General features: G+C 45.6%; 3 protein-coding genes across 3 annotated transcripts; 2 read left to right on the forward strand and 1 right to left on the reverse strand.

The window, feature by feature from the left end:
• The first annotated feature begins 1,829 nt into the window (after nucleotides 1–1,829).
• On the forward strand, nucleotides 1,830–4,533 carry LOC120703025 (protein CREG1-like). Its single transcript, XM_039987035.1, has 6 exons — nucleotides 1,830–2,123; nucleotides 2,878–2,913; nucleotides 3,004–3,205; nucleotides 3,914–3,992; nucleotides 4,079–4,196; nucleotides 4,317–4,533. Exons 1-6 carry the CDS (start codon nucleotides 1,954–1,956, stop codon nucleotides 4,342–4,344), a joined length of 633 nt encoding a protein of 210 aa, XP_039842969.1. The 5' UTR covers nucleotides 1,830–1,953; the 3' UTR covers nucleotides 4,345–4,533.
• A 590-nt stretch (nucleotides 4,534–5,123) lies between these two features.
• LOC120703024 (U-box domain-containing protein 39-like) lies at nucleotides 5,124–7,093 on the reverse strand. The gene has a single exon (XM_039987034.1). It carries the CDS (start codon nucleotides 6,933–6,935, stop codon nucleotides 5,403–5,405), a length of 1,533 nt encoding a protein of 510 aa, XP_039842968.1. The 5' UTR covers nucleotides 6,936–7,093; the 3' UTR covers nucleotides 5,124–5,402.
• A 6,500-nt stretch (nucleotides 7,094–13,593) lies between these two features.
• LOC120703027 (putative DNA glycosylase At3g47830) lies at nucleotides 13,594–18,353 on the forward strand. The gene is made up of 5 exons (XM_039987037.1): nucleotides 13,594–13,976; nucleotides 14,107–14,307; nucleotides 16,333–16,389; nucleotides 16,493–16,741; nucleotides 17,373–18,353. Exons 1-4 carry the CDS (start codon nucleotides 13,656–13,658, stop codon nucleotides 16,733–16,735), a joined length of 822 nt encoding a protein of 273 aa, XP_039842971.1. The 5' UTR covers nucleotides 13,594–13,655; the 3' UTR covers nucleotides 16,736–16,741; nucleotides 17,373–18,353.
• The last annotated feature ends 82 nt before the right edge of the window (nucleotides 18,354–18,435 follow it).

Below are 18,435 nucleotides of genomic sequence, written 5' to 3' on the forward strand. Positions count from 1 at the left end.
ATTCAAGGAATTTTGAATTCTACCCATTTTTAAAATTTTATAATTCAAATTCCATTATGTCTAATGTATCACATCTAGCCAAAATAGATTCCTTGTCTCTTGTTTTATCTCCTAGCAAAATATCATGATTTTTAGACAATATTAACAATACTTTCTCCATTATTTAATTGAGAGAGGTGTGAATTCTAGAAATTAAAAAATTATATTGTAGCAAAACCGCCTTAGGCTGAGTCTAGGGTTGTTTTTTGAACGGTTTCGTTAGTTCGAGGTGTAGGATGTCCGGTTTTACAGTTCAAAGATCAAAATCGGACGATCGTGATAGTTCAGGATTGAAAAACAGACTTTACCCTTTTAAAAACGTGTAGTCATGCAAACGAACAAGCTTGGCACTGTCGTGCCTATATTGTCTTCTAAAGTATGGACCCAAACCCAAAACTGTATACAATAGTTGAGCTTCTTTAGCTACGAGAAAAAGGGCCCGGTTCCCTTAGATTTTCGAGCTTCTACTACTTTTCGAGTTCTCTAGAATTTACGAAAATTGGTAGAATCCATATGAAATTCGGAGGACTTGTAACATGGGGCCTAACCTCTTACAAAACTTTCCAACTTTCATTTGTGTGTCTCTCCTGAAGTCCCTGTATTTTTTTTATGTGGGGTTATGGCATGACTTTTATGAGGGTTAAAACAAATATAGCAAAAGTTGTAAACCAAAACATGCCTTGAAGCTTTTCACCAGTGGATTCCGAAGTTCAGCAAATCTGAATTAAAAACAATTTGCAAATACAAAAACACCTTGTCATTTGTTTAGTTCCCCCACAAATATTTTGTTGCAAATGCCCATACCCTACTTAAGTGAAAAGTCCAATTTTCACCCTCGAACTATCGCAAAAGTCTGATTTTTAACCTTCAACTACGAAACCAGACAACATAGGTTATCCAATTGTCAAAATCGGGCAAATTTGGCCTTTAGGGTGGTTTTGTATTTTCTAAAAAAATTAAATAAATCTAATTAGATCTAAAAAATCAAAACTAATTCACTTTAAATCAGAAAAATATGAAACTAGTACCAAAATTTTTCTAAAAATGTAACATATCTATTATTGCTCCATTTGAATCTTAGTTATTAAAAATAATAGGCATAACTGCAAGCAACTAAATATTATGAACATAGAAAAATTAGATTTGAATAGCTTATAAGTCATGTGACAATAGATATGTTATATTTTTCGAAAATTTTTGATACCCATTTCATAATTTTTTGACTTAAAATGAATTACTTATAAATTTTTTAGTGTAAAATTGAATATTTTAATTCTTACAAAGTGAAAAACCACCTTCAAAACCATCTCAGGGGCCAAATTTGCCCGGTTTTGACAGTTGGATGGCTTATGTTGTCCGGTTTCGTAGTTAAAGGTTGGAAATCGAATTTTTGCGATAGTTGAAGGATGTAAACCGGATTTCCCCCCTACTTAATTATGTTGCATAGCCCACCCAGCCCATTTTTCGTTAATTTGGCTGGTTCTATCAATGTATTCTTTTATCAAAGTGAGACACTCATAGGACTATACCAATACTTATTTGGGGATTTCATAGCTTTTCAACAAGAAAAAACACATAGCATGGTGAATAAGTCTTTGGCAACAGAGCAAAAGTATAGTATAGAATGTGTGCATTTATAGCAAAACGACTTATAGGAGAGAATTTCAAACTCCAAGTAACATGTTGATTGATTTGTACTCGCAAAAATCAATCAATATTATTTCCACGCAAAAAAGATTTATTTTTACGATTTTCACTAATAAATTAAACATTTCCCGCTGCAGCCGAGTCCAGCTTCGTGTCTGGCTGCTCCGATCCTGTCCACATCCGCAACGGGGGGAATCAAGCTCAACACCCAGTCCCACCCCGCCACGATTTACCAAGAAATCGCGACAGCCAAACCAAGAAATCGCGATGCTGCCCCCTGCTCGCTTCGTCCTCGCCGCCGCCCTCCTCGTCCTCCGGCTACCGGCGCCTGCTCCGGTCTCAGCCGCCCGCCCAATCGTCGCCGACAAGCCTGCCCCCTCCGAGGCCACCGCCACTGCTAGGTGGCTCGCCGCACGGAACACGTGGGGTGTCCTCAGGTCCGATCCAGCTCCGCCCAAACCCGCCTTCTCTTATTTCACCGCTGCGATTCGGTGCCGTAGCTAGTTCCTTAGCAACGGGTGTGCCTTTTGAGGTAGCAGCATGTGTTGTTTTGGTCGGATGGGAAGTTGGGAGCTACAATTGCTTAGATAGGGTAAATTTGTTGCTTTGAAGTCAGAATTCCTAGCTAGTGCCAGCAAGTCCTGAGAATACGTACTGATTGCTCGGCACCATGTTATTGCTTGCTTTGGAGGTTGGAGTCCTGTTCAGACGTCGAAAGTTTAAAGATTGATTTGACAGTCAAATGACACGATTTGCCCTTAAAGATGAAGATTTTGAGTAAATCACTAGCCTGATTTGTAAATTGGCTAAAGAGAGCTCACAATTAATATATTCCTAGTAGTTGGGGTGCCTGAGGCTTGAAGGTCAAACCTCATTCCCCCTCGAACTTGGACCGGTTATCCGCTGCCTATCATTCCACACCCCCCCCCCCCCTTCTTTTGCTGTACGAACTACTGGTATTTAGGTTCTTGTAAAGGAAATGGGGGATATCGTAGGTTCAAAAAAAGAACATATTCGTAGGGTGTCACATAACTAATGTCAGAATATTAGTCAAATCTTAGCTTCCGCTGTAGAACTGTAATTTTATATTGATTGCTCAAATCCGTTTATTGCTCTGAGTCTCAGAGATCGTTGTAGATCAATAACCTATTTAGTTGGTCATTCACTAAAACCTGATCATTTCTTTTGCAGCACAATATCAAGTGACCTAAACGGGGCTCCTTTTGGGTATTTCTTCTTGTCTCAGTACTGCAAACTGCCAACATATATACTCTCTTCTGGTTTATTAACTTGATACATGCCTTCTTGAGTATACAGCAATGTAGTTTCATATAGTGATGGGCTACCGGGTGAGGGTCATGGAATTCCATACTTCTACCTGACAACTCTGGATCCCACTGCAAGGGATGCACTGGAGGATGAAAGGACCTCCTTCACCCTGAGCGAGTTCCCTCTTGGGACATGTGGGAAGATTGATCCTGAAAACCCCACTTGTTCAAAACTTACTCTTACTGGAAAGGTACTAACAAATTACAGCCATGATTAGATGATTGTTCACTTGCAGCTTATTTTCCCTGTAGAATATTTTGCTTGGAGTTGGTGGAGAGATAACTTAAAATGCTCTATTTCTGATTTGTCTAACTTTGAATTGTCGCAACTAAAGTTTCTGTGGGATAAATACTTACTGACAGAATTGAAAATGCATTGTCGTAGTCTTTGGCACCGTTATATCGTTGGGTTATAAGCTGCGACTTGTAGAAGCTTGTGTGTTCCCACTGTTAAACGTTTATATTGGATCATGATATATATTACTAGGAAAAAGAGCGGGGATACTTTCTCAAAAAAGGAAGGTAAAATTGAATACATTAGGAATAGCAAACTCTTATATTGGTAGGAACTTGATGCTGCGAATTTCCATAATAATACAAACAAAAAGCTCTGTTGTAATCTCTTATGTCTGTAATTTTTTTTGTTTAGTCTTCCGAGCTATGTTGCTGAAACTGTCTCTTAGGAAGGATGCGGAGTAAAGGAGTAATAAATCATCATAACATGGATTTATCGAATTAGCAATCAGTAGACGAGCAAGCAAGACCTTCTTTTAATACCCTTCCGTAATGAGCATTGACACTTTAAGCGTTTACTAATTATTATGTGTTGTAGAAGCCACTATGTTATACCTTTATTGTAAAAGGTAAAATCGTGATATGAAGTTTACTGTCTTTTGCAGTTGAAGTTGGTTGACCTGCAGTCATCTGAAGCAGATTTGGCCAAGTCAGCACTTTTCACCAAACATCCTGAAATGAAAGGTAAATTCATACTTCAATCATGCAGTATGCAGAGAGGTTATTGATTTGATCTCTTATCTCAATTACCAAATTTTTTTCTTTGGTAGATTGGCCAAAGAACCATGATTTCAAGATCTTCAAATTGGAAATTGAAAACATATTTTTGATTGATTGGTTTGGCGGTCCTAAACCCATATCCCCCTCCCAGTACCTTGAATTCGGAAGGTGAGCATGCAAGACCTTAAAAATCTGAGCTTATGCTTTGTATCTGCTCTAATACAAGTCAATTCGTAGTTCTGCATTGCTGCAGAACCATTTTGTTTAACATATATTCGATCTATGCAGGAACCAGCAATCAGTGATGTCATCATAAACAAAGAATGCTTCACCGATCAGTATCTGGTTTGTGTATGCTCTTAAAGATGAAATGCATACCGTACATAATGTAAATTGTAAAGACATCTCTGTGCACTGAATAAACTTATTGTGGTTATTGATATTGTTTTCCACCACATCTTCGTGAGCAATTTCTTGGGGAAAAAAGAAACTATTTTTGTGTGCAGTATGTATTCTTGATATGATATGGATCCTACAATTTCCAAGATTTGACTGATCAAACCGGGCATTTTCTGGGGTCATAATATGCTGATGAAACTCACTTGAAAGTTCTTTAAAACTCTTGGAGATGCTGATAAACCTCTATGAAACTTTTTGGCTGAAACTTGCTCGAAACTGTTATCTTGAAATATGAACTTTAATGGAAAATGGTTGCATTGAAAGTATTGTAGTGTTATCCTTACGCTTCTCTGAATTTCTACATAAGTACAGAATATTTTTAAGTTTTGTTGTCCCTTACGAGAACATAGCAAGAGTTGACTTCTGATCTCGTGTCGTCACGGCCAATAGACCAACATTTTTTTGAAAAAGAAATAGACCAACATTTCAAGTGATGGAATCAACTTAATCTTTGAGCCTTTCATAGTCATAACAGACCATTGCCAATGCGGCAATACGAAGTATTCTGTGAAGATAATGTTTGTTCTTGAACTTGAACATTGTTGGCTCCTTCAGAGCACCTGTGAGCCACACGATGCAGTGGAGGCAGCCTTGTTCCTGCTTGAATCGTGTTCCAAAATCCAAATAGGGCTTAGATTTGCATAAAGTCAATATGACATTAGTGTCACAGAACCATAATATAATCTTTTCTCTAATCTCAGTTACACTTTTTCATAATTCAGACCCAAAGAACTGCACAAATCCAATAAAATTACATTTTAAATCAAACAAAAGAATCAACCTTACAGTTTATACAACACAAGGACCATGCAATATTTTTCTGCATGGTAGCCAAATACAGTTCCACCAAGAGAGGCAAAGACTTCATCATGAAACGAGGAGAAGACGGCTTGCAGAAACGAGGACTTTGACTTTTCAGAACTGGGTCGTGTTTGACCCGGACGGCCCGGCGTAGTTGCTCCGGTGCGGCGGCCGGCGGATGGACACGAGCCCCTCCGAAACGACGCTCCCGTCGTCCCACTGCCGCCCGAGCAGCCCGGTGGCCGTGACCGGGGCGTCGTCGTCCTCCCCACGCATGGCCCGCAGCGTGCGCCTCGCCATGTCCCGGCCCACGCCGCCGCCGCCCTCGGCCACCGACTGCAGCGCCGCCTCGACTCCCGCCGCGCGCGCGAGCCCCCGGAACCTCATGCTGCCTCGGCTCATCCCGTACAGCGTCGATATGCAGTACTCCTCCTCCGCGCTCCCCGGCGCGGCGGAGCCGCTGAGCATCAGCCTGACGACCGCGGCCACCGCGCCGCCGTCCATCAGGGCGGCGCGCCCGTCGGGGCAGCCGGCCAGGTTCGCCAGGACCATCACGGCCAGTCTCCGCAGCGCGGCGGCGTCGGCCTCACTGCTGCGGTCCCGCGCCTCCGCGGCCGCGAGGAGCGTCCGCACGGCGCCCGGCGCGCGCGCGATCTTGGACCGGTTCATCCCGGAGAGGGAGACGTGGTAGAGCGCCATCCCGGCCTCGCGCCGCGCGCGGTACCCCGCGGCGGCGCCGGCGAACAGCTCCAGCAGCGGCGGGATCGCGCCCAGCACGCCGATGGCGGCGCGGTTCTCGTCCTCCACGGCGAGGCTGTACACGGCGCCCGCGGCGTGGTCGCGCGCCTCCGGGTGGCCGCCGCGGAGCACGTCGACGAGCGGCGACACCGCGCCGGACCGCACGATCCGCACCTTGTTCTCGGGCTCCAGCGACAGGTTGACCACCGCCGCCGCGGCGTTGACCTGGACGCCGGCGTCGGCCGAGAGCAGCATCGGGCGCAGCGCCGCGAGGAGGCGCGGCGTGCAGAGCTGCCTCCTCACCTCCTTGTTCTCCCGCGTCGCCTGCCGCAGCGACGCCAACGCCGACGCCTGCTCCGCGGGGGTGGCGCCCTCCGCCCCGAGCACGGCCATGATCTCTTCCTCCAGAGCGTCACCCCTCTGCCTGGAGCTGGGTTCCTGCACGAAGCCGTCGACGCTCTGCCTCCTAACCCGGGCCGAGGCGGCGGCCTGTCCCTGCGACCGCTGCGACTTGGAGCTCGGGTCCTCGCTCTGCGGCGGCATGAGGCGGCGGACGATGTCGTGGGCGGTGGCCGGCGGCAGCGGGGCCGGGTGCGGCAGCCCGAGGCGGTCGCACCAGTTGAGGATGGCGGTGCGGAGCGCGACGTTGGGGACGAGCACGAGCGGGGTCGACGAGGAGGCGGACGCGGCGAGGTCGGCGGCGACGGCGGGTGGGGAGAAGGCGAGCGCGGCGCAGGCCTGGATGCAGGCGCGCTCGAAGGTCTGGCCCGGCGGCACGACGACCGGGTCCGCCATCAGCGAGCCCGAGATCGGGCAGAGGAACTCCTCCGGCGGGTCGGCCGTGAACGACGACGGCGGGGTGGGGAACGGCGGCGGCGCCCACCAGGGCCGGCCGGTGCCCGTCGCCATGGGCTCGGCGTGAAGTCGTCGAGAGCGCCGCCTCACCTGTCCCTGCTGCGTGTGATCTGGCAGTTGCTCGAGTCGTGGGGTTTTTTAGCCCGAGTCGTCACTCGCCACCTCTACGCGCTACTGGCGACGGTTCAACATCCCCATGCGATGCGATCAAGTAAAATTGGAAGTTACGGAAAAGAACAAGAAAAATCTCTACCAAATTTACAGTTTGAGGCACATCCAGCCATCCAGAACCTAGCACAGCGTTTAGTGGCGGACTGGCAGTTCATGATTGCGATCGGTTTCTATTTCCCACTTACTTGTGGGCCCTTGCGACGGTGATGTCTAAAGCCATTAATCTATGAAATTTCAAACACCTACAACTATTCTAACACATGTTGTAAAAAATGGTAATGTATCGTATTGAAAAAAAATGAACTATATACTTTTGACACTTTTATCATTAAAGCAGAAACAAACATCATGGGCCCATTAGTTATACATGCAACATAGTACTAGACTCACAAGTGGGGGCATGATGAGATAGTTAAGTTTTGAGTAATTTCACAAAACTACATATAATCATTTAGGCCTAGCTATAAAGGAACTACAACTTCTAGGGTCAGTTTTACAAAACTAATTACTTGATGCATTTGTTTTAGATTAATAGACCCACATGTCAGCCGCTAACGTTACGAATAGACCCGTATGTTGGGTTGTGTGGCTTCCAGGTGGGGCCATACAGAATTTTGTAGACTTTGTAGGTTTGCGAAACCGCGGGCACATGTAGTTAACTGTATGTAGTTTTATTATACTTAGATGCTAATAATAGTTGTACTTTGTTTTGTGAAATTATTGATTCTTTAATTTTTTATTACTGCAAAACCAAAATAGTTAAAGGGCAACATATACGATGTATATGTCAAGATGGTTATATGTTTTTTTTTAAATCTTGCCGCCATTCCTACGGTCCCACAGGTGAAAGCATGCATCACCATGGATTTCCATTCCATCCATCGGCAGAACCGGACAGCTGTCTCTGACATGTATAGGATGCAAATTCTGTGATTTGACTATGATTTCAAAAACGCACCGCTTCGCTTTTCATAACTGGAAAGCTCGATTATTCGATGCACGTACCCACTTGGCTGTGGACATCCCAAACCCTAACAACAGTTTGCTTCCAGACCTTAAAACTAGTATCTTAAGCATAAGCAGTGCAAAAAGTGCATGAGAGGTCGTTGTCAATTGTCGTCGACTCATCGCCCCCGAATTTTGCTGACAGTTGCAGGCAGCTCGTGGCATGCAAGGCACGTCCGATCCAGCCCATGGAGAGAAGAAGCATCTATCCATATAGTGATGTCCAAACAGGTCAAACAAATTCCATTAGATTTCAGACGAGCTTTTTCTTTTCTCCATCTCTTTTTGGCCGTGGATTACTGGGACGGATCAAAAGTTCTACTATTTTTATCAGAAACAAAAATAAAGTATGCTTAAAATTTATTTAGCCATACTTTCCAGGCACGAACAGATGGTCCGGGGCATATGCCACGGTTTGCCGCCAGGACAAATTAACAAAGCAAGCTAGGCCAAGATTTCAGGCAAGCAAAGCACACGCTGGAATGGAATCTACTTTCAGGCCGGGTAGGCATAACCCTTTTGGAAGGCAAGGAAAGTGGAATCCCCAGCCTGCACACAGTGTGAAACTGTGAAATGAGGATGGTTATCTCAATGCTAGTGCTCCAAGCAGGTCAGTTCCGATTCTAAGCAACCTTGAGCCAATAGCTAGCTAGATGCATGCTTTGCTCATCAGTCATCACACTGTGGCAGTGTCATCTTTTCATGATAACTTCACTTGCAATGGAGGCACGGCGATGGCCAAGACCTGCTACCAGCTGCAGGGCCTGGTTGGGACCGCGCCAGCGTCGCTTATGAGCCCAATATGTGGAATAATCCCGCCGAATGGCCCGCGCGTACGCCGGCCGCTAGCAACGCAAAATGCCGAGAAATGAACTGTGCGTGCGAAAATCGCAGAAGCTGTCTCGGTGCTGCGTTGGGCTTATACGCATCGCGATTTTCATGCCCGCTCCCAAACAGGCCCGCAGTAGGGTTAGAGCTAGCTAGGTTAGATCTCTGAACACAGTGAGCAATGAGCTGCACATAATTGGAGGAGCTGAAAACGTAGTACTCTGAAGAGATCCAAACGGCTGCTGTTGGAAACCTTCAACCGCTGCATGCCCTGTTCAAATCAGCAGTGACCTCACCGGCGAACGGCTGCTGGTGTCAGTGGTGGATCGGGTCACAGGGCGCCCATCGACCGATCAGCATCAGCCTACGTTATCTGAGAAAAGCGAGACAGAGAATTAGAGAATGCGTTGTCTGAATGAACGTACCACGGATTAGCACAAATAAACAATTGCCTTGTCAGTCCTCTGTAGCATGGCGTAAGTATCGTGCAGGCCGGATTTGTTTTGTTTTTTTTGAAATTCGGATTTGTTTATTTAATCTGCATTGTCGTCGACGCATCACGTCCTCATCGATTGCAGTTGACAAGAGTGTTGCTGGTTCTGCCAGTAGATTATTAATAACGTAACGGAATCGGTACTAAGGCTGCCTTAATTAATTATATCTGAATATTTCTGAATATTGCCAATCTTTTTTCCCCTCCCCCCTCAACCAGCGAAAGATTCTGCAATCTGTCGCTTGCCGGCGCGTGCATAAAATATATCTGAATATTTCTGATCCGACGTGTCGTCGTGCCGATATGGATCCATGCCTGAATGAGTGAGCGGTTTCTGAATTCTGGGGCTGTGCTCTGAATAGAATTGTAGCGCCTGTCTCCAAGTCCAGGATACTTTGCAACAGCAGCGAGCTAGCAGTTGTGAACAATGACGTATTTGTTTGTTGCATAAACAGGTACGCAAGGATGTGAAGCTTCCCTTCCCTTCCCCTTGCTACAGTGCAGAGAGGGGCGAAAAGGGCGAAAGCGAGGCGATTTCGATTTCCGGCGGCGATTCCGCTGCCCCCTTTCCTCTCCAGCGTCCAGTATGGCGTCGGAGAGGCAGGGAGGCTGGGGAATCGACGTGCGGCTGTATATAGACTAGGTATGTGTGTATCTAGGTCTAGGGTTTGCCGAGGGAGAGAAGCTGCCGATTTCGTTCGTGTTCGGATGAAGGTGGTGGTGTTTTCTCCCTTGCGGCTGCTGTTCCTTCCGTTGGCCATCGGGGATGGTGGTGCGGCGGAGAGGATTTTGCTCCTCCAGGATGCGCCGGGTCAGTACCTTTTCTTGGTTTGTCCTGTGAGGTTGTGGTGGGTTCATCCGTCGGTGTCCAGCTTTCCGGCGGCGAAGGTGTCGACGACGACGCGGCTCTTGGGATGCAGTGGTGAGGGTGCTGCGGTTGACAGGTATGTGGATCTGGCCACTCTTTGCAGTGGCTTCGGGCGACGAGCTCAGATCCAGGGCCGAGATGGCGTGGGGTGCGTCCCCGGCCGATGTTCTTGCTCGGTGTTTGTGTTCCCATCTATGGCGGACATCTTTTGCGGCTCACTTCTAAGCCTTGGTGCGATGGCGCTTGTCTCGGTCTGCGGCGGACGGCTACCATCACGAGCTTCTTCCGGTGACTTCGGCGGCGGAGGAATCTGGCGATGGGCAGCGGTCCTGGAGAATGCAGAGGCCTCGAAGGATTTCTTTGCGTTTCTTCTCCTTGTTTCTAGGGGCTTCTGTGTAGTTGGGTTGTTTCCCCTGTATCCTTTGCTGTGTTCGCCCATGTACGCGTACTTGTATGGTCTCCTTGCATCTTAATATATATGCGTACTGTTCAAAAAAAAAAGGATGTGAAGCTTACCCAAAATTTCTTCAGGCTCCCAATGCTAGGTAATGTGGGGAAGCTAAGGAACATTGTCATCATTGGCCACCCAGGCACCCACTACCGAACTTCTCTCCAGTTTGACAGCAAAACGTTCAGTTGGGATTTTCGTTACATCTCCTACTGTCTGGCAGTTGTAACAACTGTAGCGAAGTGCATATCTCAATTCTCAAATACAACGGTGACGTCGGTGAGACGACCTCGTCGACATGCAGAGTTTTTTTTTCAGAAAACCCCTCCGCGGCAAGCAATTAGTGAAGAGAGAGAACGGTGCCGTCGTATCGTTCGTCGCCGGCTCCCTCGCGTGCTCCGAGGCGAATCAACGACGAGCGCCACCACTGTATGACTCGCCGCGGCTCGTCGACAGAGGGGCGGATCCGCTGCGCACGTGGGGGAATCCGTTCGCGCCATCTTCCTCCTCCTCCGGTCGGCAGAGCAGAGGTCCCGCGCACCCCTCGCTCCCCCTCTTTTCTTTCCCCCCGGCCTCGGTAGAGCAGCAGCAGCAGCAGCAGCAGGCGGTGGGGTGGGCGGAGGATGGCAGAAGGCGTCGCCGGCGACCGTGTTCCGGATCCAGCTCAAGCAGTCGCCAGCGGGCCTCGGGCATAAGATGCATGTGCCCCAGCTCTGCAAGAACCTGGCAGGCAGAAGCAGCAGACGGGCGGCGCCGCCGTGCCGTCATCCGGGTAGCGCAGGCAGCACAGCAGAGGGACCCCATCCCTCGCCTCCCCCTTCCAAGTTCGAACCAGAGAGAGGATTCTAGTAGCTCCGTGTCCAATTCTTGGACTCTCCCCAGTTCGCCGCCGCCTGTTCACTTCAGGGAGGAAAAAAACAAGAAGAACGGAATGTGTGCTTATGTTTTTAGTCAGTTTTTTTTTCTTGTGGCAATGACTGAAGTTTTGTTGCTTACAGCAATATGCGAAGCTGTGTGCTTCGTCTAGTAACTGGTTGGAGTCGATTAGTGTGGTATTTTCCAATAAAAAGACTCAGTACGTTTTGTTCATGATCCATCTAATTGTTCATGAGCATATTCCCTACCTGCTCAGTTGGTTGATTACTAGTTTCTTCCTTGCTTTCTTTAAGCTGCCGGTGGACAAGATGCACACCATGTGTTTGATTGTTTGTCGCTGCCAGTGGACAGGATGCACACCATGTGTTTGATTGTTTGTCGCTGCCAATTGAGCTAATCAAATAGCCTTGACTATATTTCTGCAGAAATACGGACTCTTTTGGTTTATCAAGATGTGTGATGAAAAAATTGAGTTATATTGGTGAGGAAGCTTTATCAATGAACTAAAACATGTTAAATATATTTCTATTAACATCAAGCTATGCAACATGATTTGATCCGATGTTTTTTGCTGCTCCTTTTTCTGTGAAAAGCAGCATGTGGTGAGGATCAGTGTTGTAGCAGCATGTGGTGAGGGCACTCCTTTTTTGCGCTCCATTTTTCTATTAAAAGTCATACTAATTATTTGAATGTATTGTGCATTCTCTCATATGTGCACTAAAATGATTACAAAGATCAATTATGTACTAGATCACCATGAGTTTGTGTCAAAGAATAAATTAATCATCCTACAGACAACCAAACAGATAGTCTATTGTACAAGTTATCTGTTCAGATGTCTGTTTGAGATAAAAAAAAACAGTAGTTGTCTGCACTGTTGTACTTGTCCCCTAGTACATCCTTGTGGCCAAAGTCAAGAATCGGGAAGCTAAAGCTCATTCATAATTAACACTGTGTGCACCATACACATTACTACATTAGAGAGTGGAGGACTGGAGGTCAAATGGGTTGTTTGTGCATGTAACTCTTCAGCGCATACGGTTGTTCAGAGCGCGGTTACTCACACATATAAGTAGCTTTATTTGTATTGTACGCAGTACGCACACTGAACATCTCCTCTTCCTCGTCGAATGGAGAGCTCCAGGTCCAAGTGCATAATGGAAATGAATCAGGTGGGGATGCTCTCCCCCTGTTGACCCTAAAAAAACATCTATTATCTTATTATTTAGCCAATAAACGGAGCATTCACATTCACTCTTAAGATCAAGACATTTCCACATTAATCGGAGAAAAATAAAAAAAATAAAAATTACCCACCACTGCCATTACGATAAAAATTAACCTAAAATGCCCTGTGACTAACTAAAAATCACCCACCAATGCCATTATGAAAAATTAAATATAAAATACCATTTAGCTACGTATCAGTTACAAATATATACTGTTAATAAAAACTAATAAAGCTAATAACAATCAATCAAAATAAATAAAAATAAGAATAATTATCTGCATAATATTATTAAAGCAAAATAAATCAAATTATTATTATAGTTAGATCATAGTTAAATTATTTTAATCAACAATAAGACATACGATAATGAACATGATGATGTACGGTAAAAAAATAGTATAACCTTTAAATAAGGATACAACGACATGCAAATTTTTGAATTTTCAATACTAACCGCGCAAATGCGCGGGCTATACGCCTAATTATATTATATATGCAGAGAAAATTCAGGACATAACAAGGATGGCAAATGCAACTTTCAAACACATTTCCCTTCTCATTTTCTGGATGAGAAAAGGGAGGATTTTATCGAGCAGTGCAAAAGGGCATCATCATCATGTGTAATAAGTGCAATGCGATATCTTTTCGAGTGCGCTGGAAAAGCAGCACGGCTTGGCTGATTTTTTTTTTAAGAGTGGGTGGGTTGGGCCCATAACACATCGTGGTCCAGGGCTCACTTCACTACAGGCTCAAACGAAAGCCCGGCCCAGCCCACTTCCACACTAACTTCTCCCACCAACTCGGCGGCGCCGGCGACCGCCGCCGCAGCAACCGCTCTTTTCGTTTTTCCCACGATGCCCCGGAAGCCCAAGCGGAAGGCTCCGGCCTCGCCGGCGGCGCGCGACGCCTCGCCGGAACCCTACCCCACCCACGCCTCCCCTTCCCCGGCGCAGTGCCTGGCCGTCCGCGACGCGCTGCTCGGGTTCCACGGCTTCCCCGAGGAGTTCGCGCCCTTCCGCCGCCTCCGCCTCGGTGGCAGCGGTGACTCTCCGCCGCCTCCGCCCCCCACCGTCCTCGACGGGCTCGTCACCACCCTCCTCTCCCAGAACACCACCGAGGCCATCTCCCGCCGCGCCTTCGCCTCCCTCAAGGCCGCATTCCCCTCCTGGGACCAGGTGCGTGTTGCTGCTTACTAGCTTGCTACCTGCCAGTTGACAGCTGCCCATCACTAGCCCCACCTTCGTGAAGGTTCTACAGCCTCCGGAGACTGAATGTCTCTTTTATCCTTTCCGATTTGTTCTGGAGGTGGTGGACGAGGAGGGGACGAGGCTGGAGGACGCCATCCGGTGCGGCGGGCTGGCGGCGACGAAGGCGGCGAGGATACGGGCGATGCTGAGGGGCGTGAGGGAGCGGAGGGGCAAGATTTGCCTCGAGTACCTGCGGGAACTGTCGGTGGATGAGGTGAAGAGGGAGCTGTCGCATTTCAAAGGGATCGGGCCGAAGACCGTGAGTCTGACATCTTTCTTGCTCTTTTCAGTTTTCAGTGAACTGATTTTGCTGTTCAAAGGGTTGGTGCGTGCCATGGGTGAAGCAAGACATTGCTTTCGATTTGTTGTAAAGGGGGACTGGTGAGAGTTGCTGAACCTTCAACTTTGAGCGCGAGTTGTTAGCCAATGAGTAATGAGAGGCACGAGGTGGCAATCTGAAGGGCGATGCAGGTCTTTTCTCTGGGCATTTAACTTCAATTATGTGCTTTTCTGTTGGGAAGATCGCGAATGCGGATAAAAGGAGTAGTTCTGATGCCATAAATTTTCCTAAAATATATATAAAATATAAACGCAAATTCCCATTATTTTTTATGGGAAAGTCTATTTTATTACCAGAACAATCCATTTTGTCCATTTGACCCCTCAGAAAAACTTGGACTCAATTTACTCCCATAAGTTATTTCTATTGGCCCTATTCCCATCTGCCCCAAGTGAGACTTAGGGCAGCTTTAACGTGTATTCTAAGAAGGTGCTTCGAGGAGAGAGAATGCAGATGAACTGGGGGCAAAGTTGGAGCAGTGGTGCTAAGCTAGAAATTCATAGCATCGGTGGCCAAATTCAGCACCCGGAGCTAAGATTAAACAAATATTCTCTTCTCGCATAGTAACCTGCTAGTGGCACAAAGTCCAAGAAAAAACTAGCTGACGGATTATTTTTCTTTCCCATTTGGGTCCCGCAGGAGGTGCTAGGCTTTGCTAAACGCTGGAGCAAAACCGACCAAGCTAGCACCATCTGATCTGTCATAGTATAGTTCGTCCTTCACGATTATACGTTAAAGTTGCCCTTAGTTTCTCCGTGTAGTGAGGTGATAAAGGGCACTAAGAATGTAGTATCAGATGCTCCTAATCTATGAAAATAATCATGCAACAAATCTTAATGTATTTTCTGCAAATGTGCAAAAGGATTAGCAAATCTCAAATCTTTAAAGGAGCTCTGTGCCTTTATGGAAGCGATATCCGATATATGTATTGGTTGAACTCAAATATTGATGTGGCTGGTGCCACTGACAATCAATTTCATATTGCAATGAATGGCTAACAGAAACAGGTGACCAGAAGCTTGTTGCTGATACTGTATCCCTTGTCCTAAGCTGCTGGAGTTGTTTTTGTATGTGTTTGGACTTTGTGCTCTGCACAGGAAACAGTTCGAAACAATTAAATGATTTTCTACATAAAATGTTTCGCATCATTTGATTTGATGTAAAATATGACCTGATGAGATGTTACTGAAGTTTGAAATATACTACGTAGTGGTTAGCTGGTGAATGATGAGAGACACGAGATAATGATGGAAGGGCAATGCTGGATGTTCCATTTGTCCTTTTTTTTTGCATATTCTTGCAGCCTATTTAGCTTGATCTACATGTTTTCAGTGAAGCTGTGAAGGCTACAAATGCACATAAGAGCAATAATTTTGATGATATAGTGCTAAAAGAGTAAAAACTCAGGACAGTATATTTCAGCTTCTTGTGATTGAAATTTTTGCTGTTAAAAAATAGTATCTTATTTGAGAAAAGGGAAAGTAGCCTTGCACCTTACAGAAGCAATTTATGTTGGATTGGTTAAACACTTGGACAACTACTGCTGTGGCTGGTGGTTGCCACCAACAGCCAATTTTGTCTTGCATTGAATGTCTAACCAAAACAGGTGGCTGAGTTTTCAGCTGATGATGTGTACCTTGTTAAAGGTTCAGAGTACACTGCTACTTTAAACTTTTTGTTCTTAAATAACGCTAGTTAGTTTCCCGTGTTGTCAGTGGCAGCGTTTTAAAGTTTATAGCCCCATGATGAATGAACTCAAACATACTTGTTGAAACTAGTGAAAGCAATGTTTTACTTATATATTTCTGTGATCCACAATCTTCTTGTGATGTGCCATGAGCTGGCTAATGCATTCTTTTTAGTTGGATGATTTCCTGTCATGGTAGGCTGCTGGAGTAAGCAAGCACATATTCATGCATTTTCTAAATATCTGTCGTATGGCAGGTGGCGTGCGTGCTGATGTTCTATCTTCAGAAAGATGATTTCCCAGTAGATACTCATGTAAGTGAATATTCATTTTTCAGTTATCATTGTCATATCTAATGTAGACCCCAGTTCAGTGTGTATCATGTATATGTAACAGCTAATATATTTCTGCAAATAGGTACTTCGCATTACAAAGGCTATGGGTTGGGTTCCTGTAACAGCTAGCAGGGAGAAGGCATACATTCATCTAAATAATAAAATCCCAGATGATCTGAAATTTGATTTGAATTGTCTTATTGTAACTCATGGGAAGCTTTGCCAAACATGTGCCAAAAAGATGGGAGGTGAGAAAAGCAAGGTTCCCAATGCTGCCTGTCCACTAGCAAGTTACTATTGTGTTGGTGAAAAGCTTCAGCAGTAGTTTGAGGTTTGTGACTATAACAACATTGCTCCCTTTATGAAATTCGTGAAATTTCATATCTCAAGTGGATATTCTCTGTTACTGTTAACTCTTGTCTGATCACCCATTCTGATATAAGTTACTCCGCTTAACGAGTTATTTACTTATTTTCTTTACAAAACTGAACAAATGCTGACTGTTCTACATTGACATTTCGTAAGTGTAGCAGTTCTGCTGCACGTCTGCACTTATAGAAGCGGCTAATATAGGCATGGATTTTTTTTTATCAAAGTGGTTGCTTCATACTTTCTTATTATTCTGCAAAGGAAATGATAGAAATTGTTCTTGCTTAACAAATTGCGCTACCAGTTTTGCATCTTAAAAGGAGTTGAGAAGTAGCTGAGCTTTTGACTGTGTTGATTTTATCTGCGACCTCAATCTTCTCTGTCTAGTTTTCTTTTCTTTCCTTTTTCATTTGTGGGAACTTCTCTGTCTAGCTGTTGGTGCTTGGGCCTTATGGTCCCTTTTTCTTTATTGTGGGCAGTGTAGAAGGAAAATAATGTGTCCCATGCTATCACAATATGAAAGTTTATACCTAACTGTTGCATATTGTGATATTGTGTTGAACCATTTCCTGGCATGTTCTTTTCCTCTGCAGGCATCATTAATGGCTGTTGGTGCTTTGATAATGGGTTGCAAAACCTTCCAACAGCGCTAGCAGCACAAGGATTTTGCAAAGCTGAGGTTAAATGAAAAGCAGAATGGTTTTCCTCTAAAAAAATGAAAAGCAGAATGGATAGTTTCATCCTGATGTTTCAGGTTTTGCCATTGGGGAGCTTCCAGCTCAATGGTATTGGGCTATTTGCAAACTCATTGCTTCCAACTAAGAAATTCCAACGAGAAGCAGAAGAATGGAGAATTGGAGATTATCTACTTATCAAAACATACAACCGGCTAGAGAAGTTCCAACGAGAAACAGAATGATGGCACTAGTGACTTACCAAAAGATATCATGCTGGTTACACCGTGAAGAAAATGGCAAACAGTGTAGACCCAACCTATTGTATGCACATGGTCCCTCCCAAGTTTCTAATGCACGCGGTCTCTAGTGCCTGATGGGGTGGCTTGTGATTTTCAGAGCAGGCATTCGCTGACACTGTCCAAAAGGTTCTGCTGTGTTTTGATGGTTGCAAGCTTAAGCTGAGCCTTCCCATCCCACCTGCTTGAAGAGTTGAAGCGGATGAATGCACTTGAGTTCAACTGTGGAAACTTGGGAGCTTTGGATGGACAGGATGTGGACCATTGATGGACATTTCGTACTTCATACTTTGAATTGAAGCAGAGCAACGTGCCATACCATGCTGCCATGTGATCTGATTGGCCAGGCGGCTTGCTTCATGCTCACATGAAGCTTAACTACCGGCATCACCGGCTGCAGCTAGAAGTTTTGTTGTGCTTTAATGTAATGCACTATCACAGGTTAAAATCCTAGAGCCTTGTGTTGCTGGGAACATCTGGTGTGAAAGTCCAACGCTTTTTGACCTCTCTCCAAGAAGTAACCGCCACTTTTGTATTTTGGAGTGAATCTTTAGCCGCTCATGAATCACGATCCACTAATATCATCTTTGCTTCCAGTGTCGAGCATAGCATCAACTGAAGAAAGTGCTGCCAGACCACTTCTGAGATGATTCTTTAATGGTAGTTGCAGTTCTGCTGCTTCA

This window comes from Panicum virgatum, chromosome 4K, assembly GCF_016808335.1.
Source record: "Panicum virgatum strain AP13 chromosome 4K, P.virgatum_v5, whole genome shotgun sequence".
Classification (NCBI taxonomy): Eukaryota; Viridiplantae; Streptophyta; class Magnoliopsida; order Poales; family Poaceae; genus Panicum; species Panicum virgatum.

Coding starts and splice junctions, on each gene's coding strand:
- LOC120703025 (XM_039987035.1), top strand. CDS start 1,954: ATGCTGCCCCCTGCTCGCTTCGTCCTCGCCGCCGCCCTCCTCGTCCTC. Junction 2,124..2,877: donor AACACGTGGGGTGTCCTCAG/GTCCGATCCAGC, acceptor TTTCTTTTGCAG/CACAATATCAAGTGACCTAA. Junction 4,197..4,316: donor CAGTACCTTGAATTCGGAAG/GTGAGCATGCAA, acceptor CGATCTATGCAG/GAACCAGCAATCAGTGATGT.
- LOC120703024 (XM_039987034.1), bottom strand. CDS start 6,935: ATGGCGACGGGCACCGGCCGGCCCTGGTGGGCGCCGCCGCCGTTCCCC.
- LOC120703027 (XM_039987037.1), top strand. CDS start 13,656: ATGCCCCGGAAGCCCAAGCGGAAGGCTCCGGCCTCGCCGGCGGCGCGC. Junction 14,308..16,332: donor AAGGGATCGGGCCGAAGACC/GTGAGTCTGACA, acceptor GTCGTATGGCAG/GTGGCGTGCGTGCTGATGTT. Junction 16,390..16,492: donor ATTTCCCAGTAGATACTCAT/GTAAGTGAATAT, acceptor TTCTGCAAATAG/GTACTTCGCATTACAAAGGC.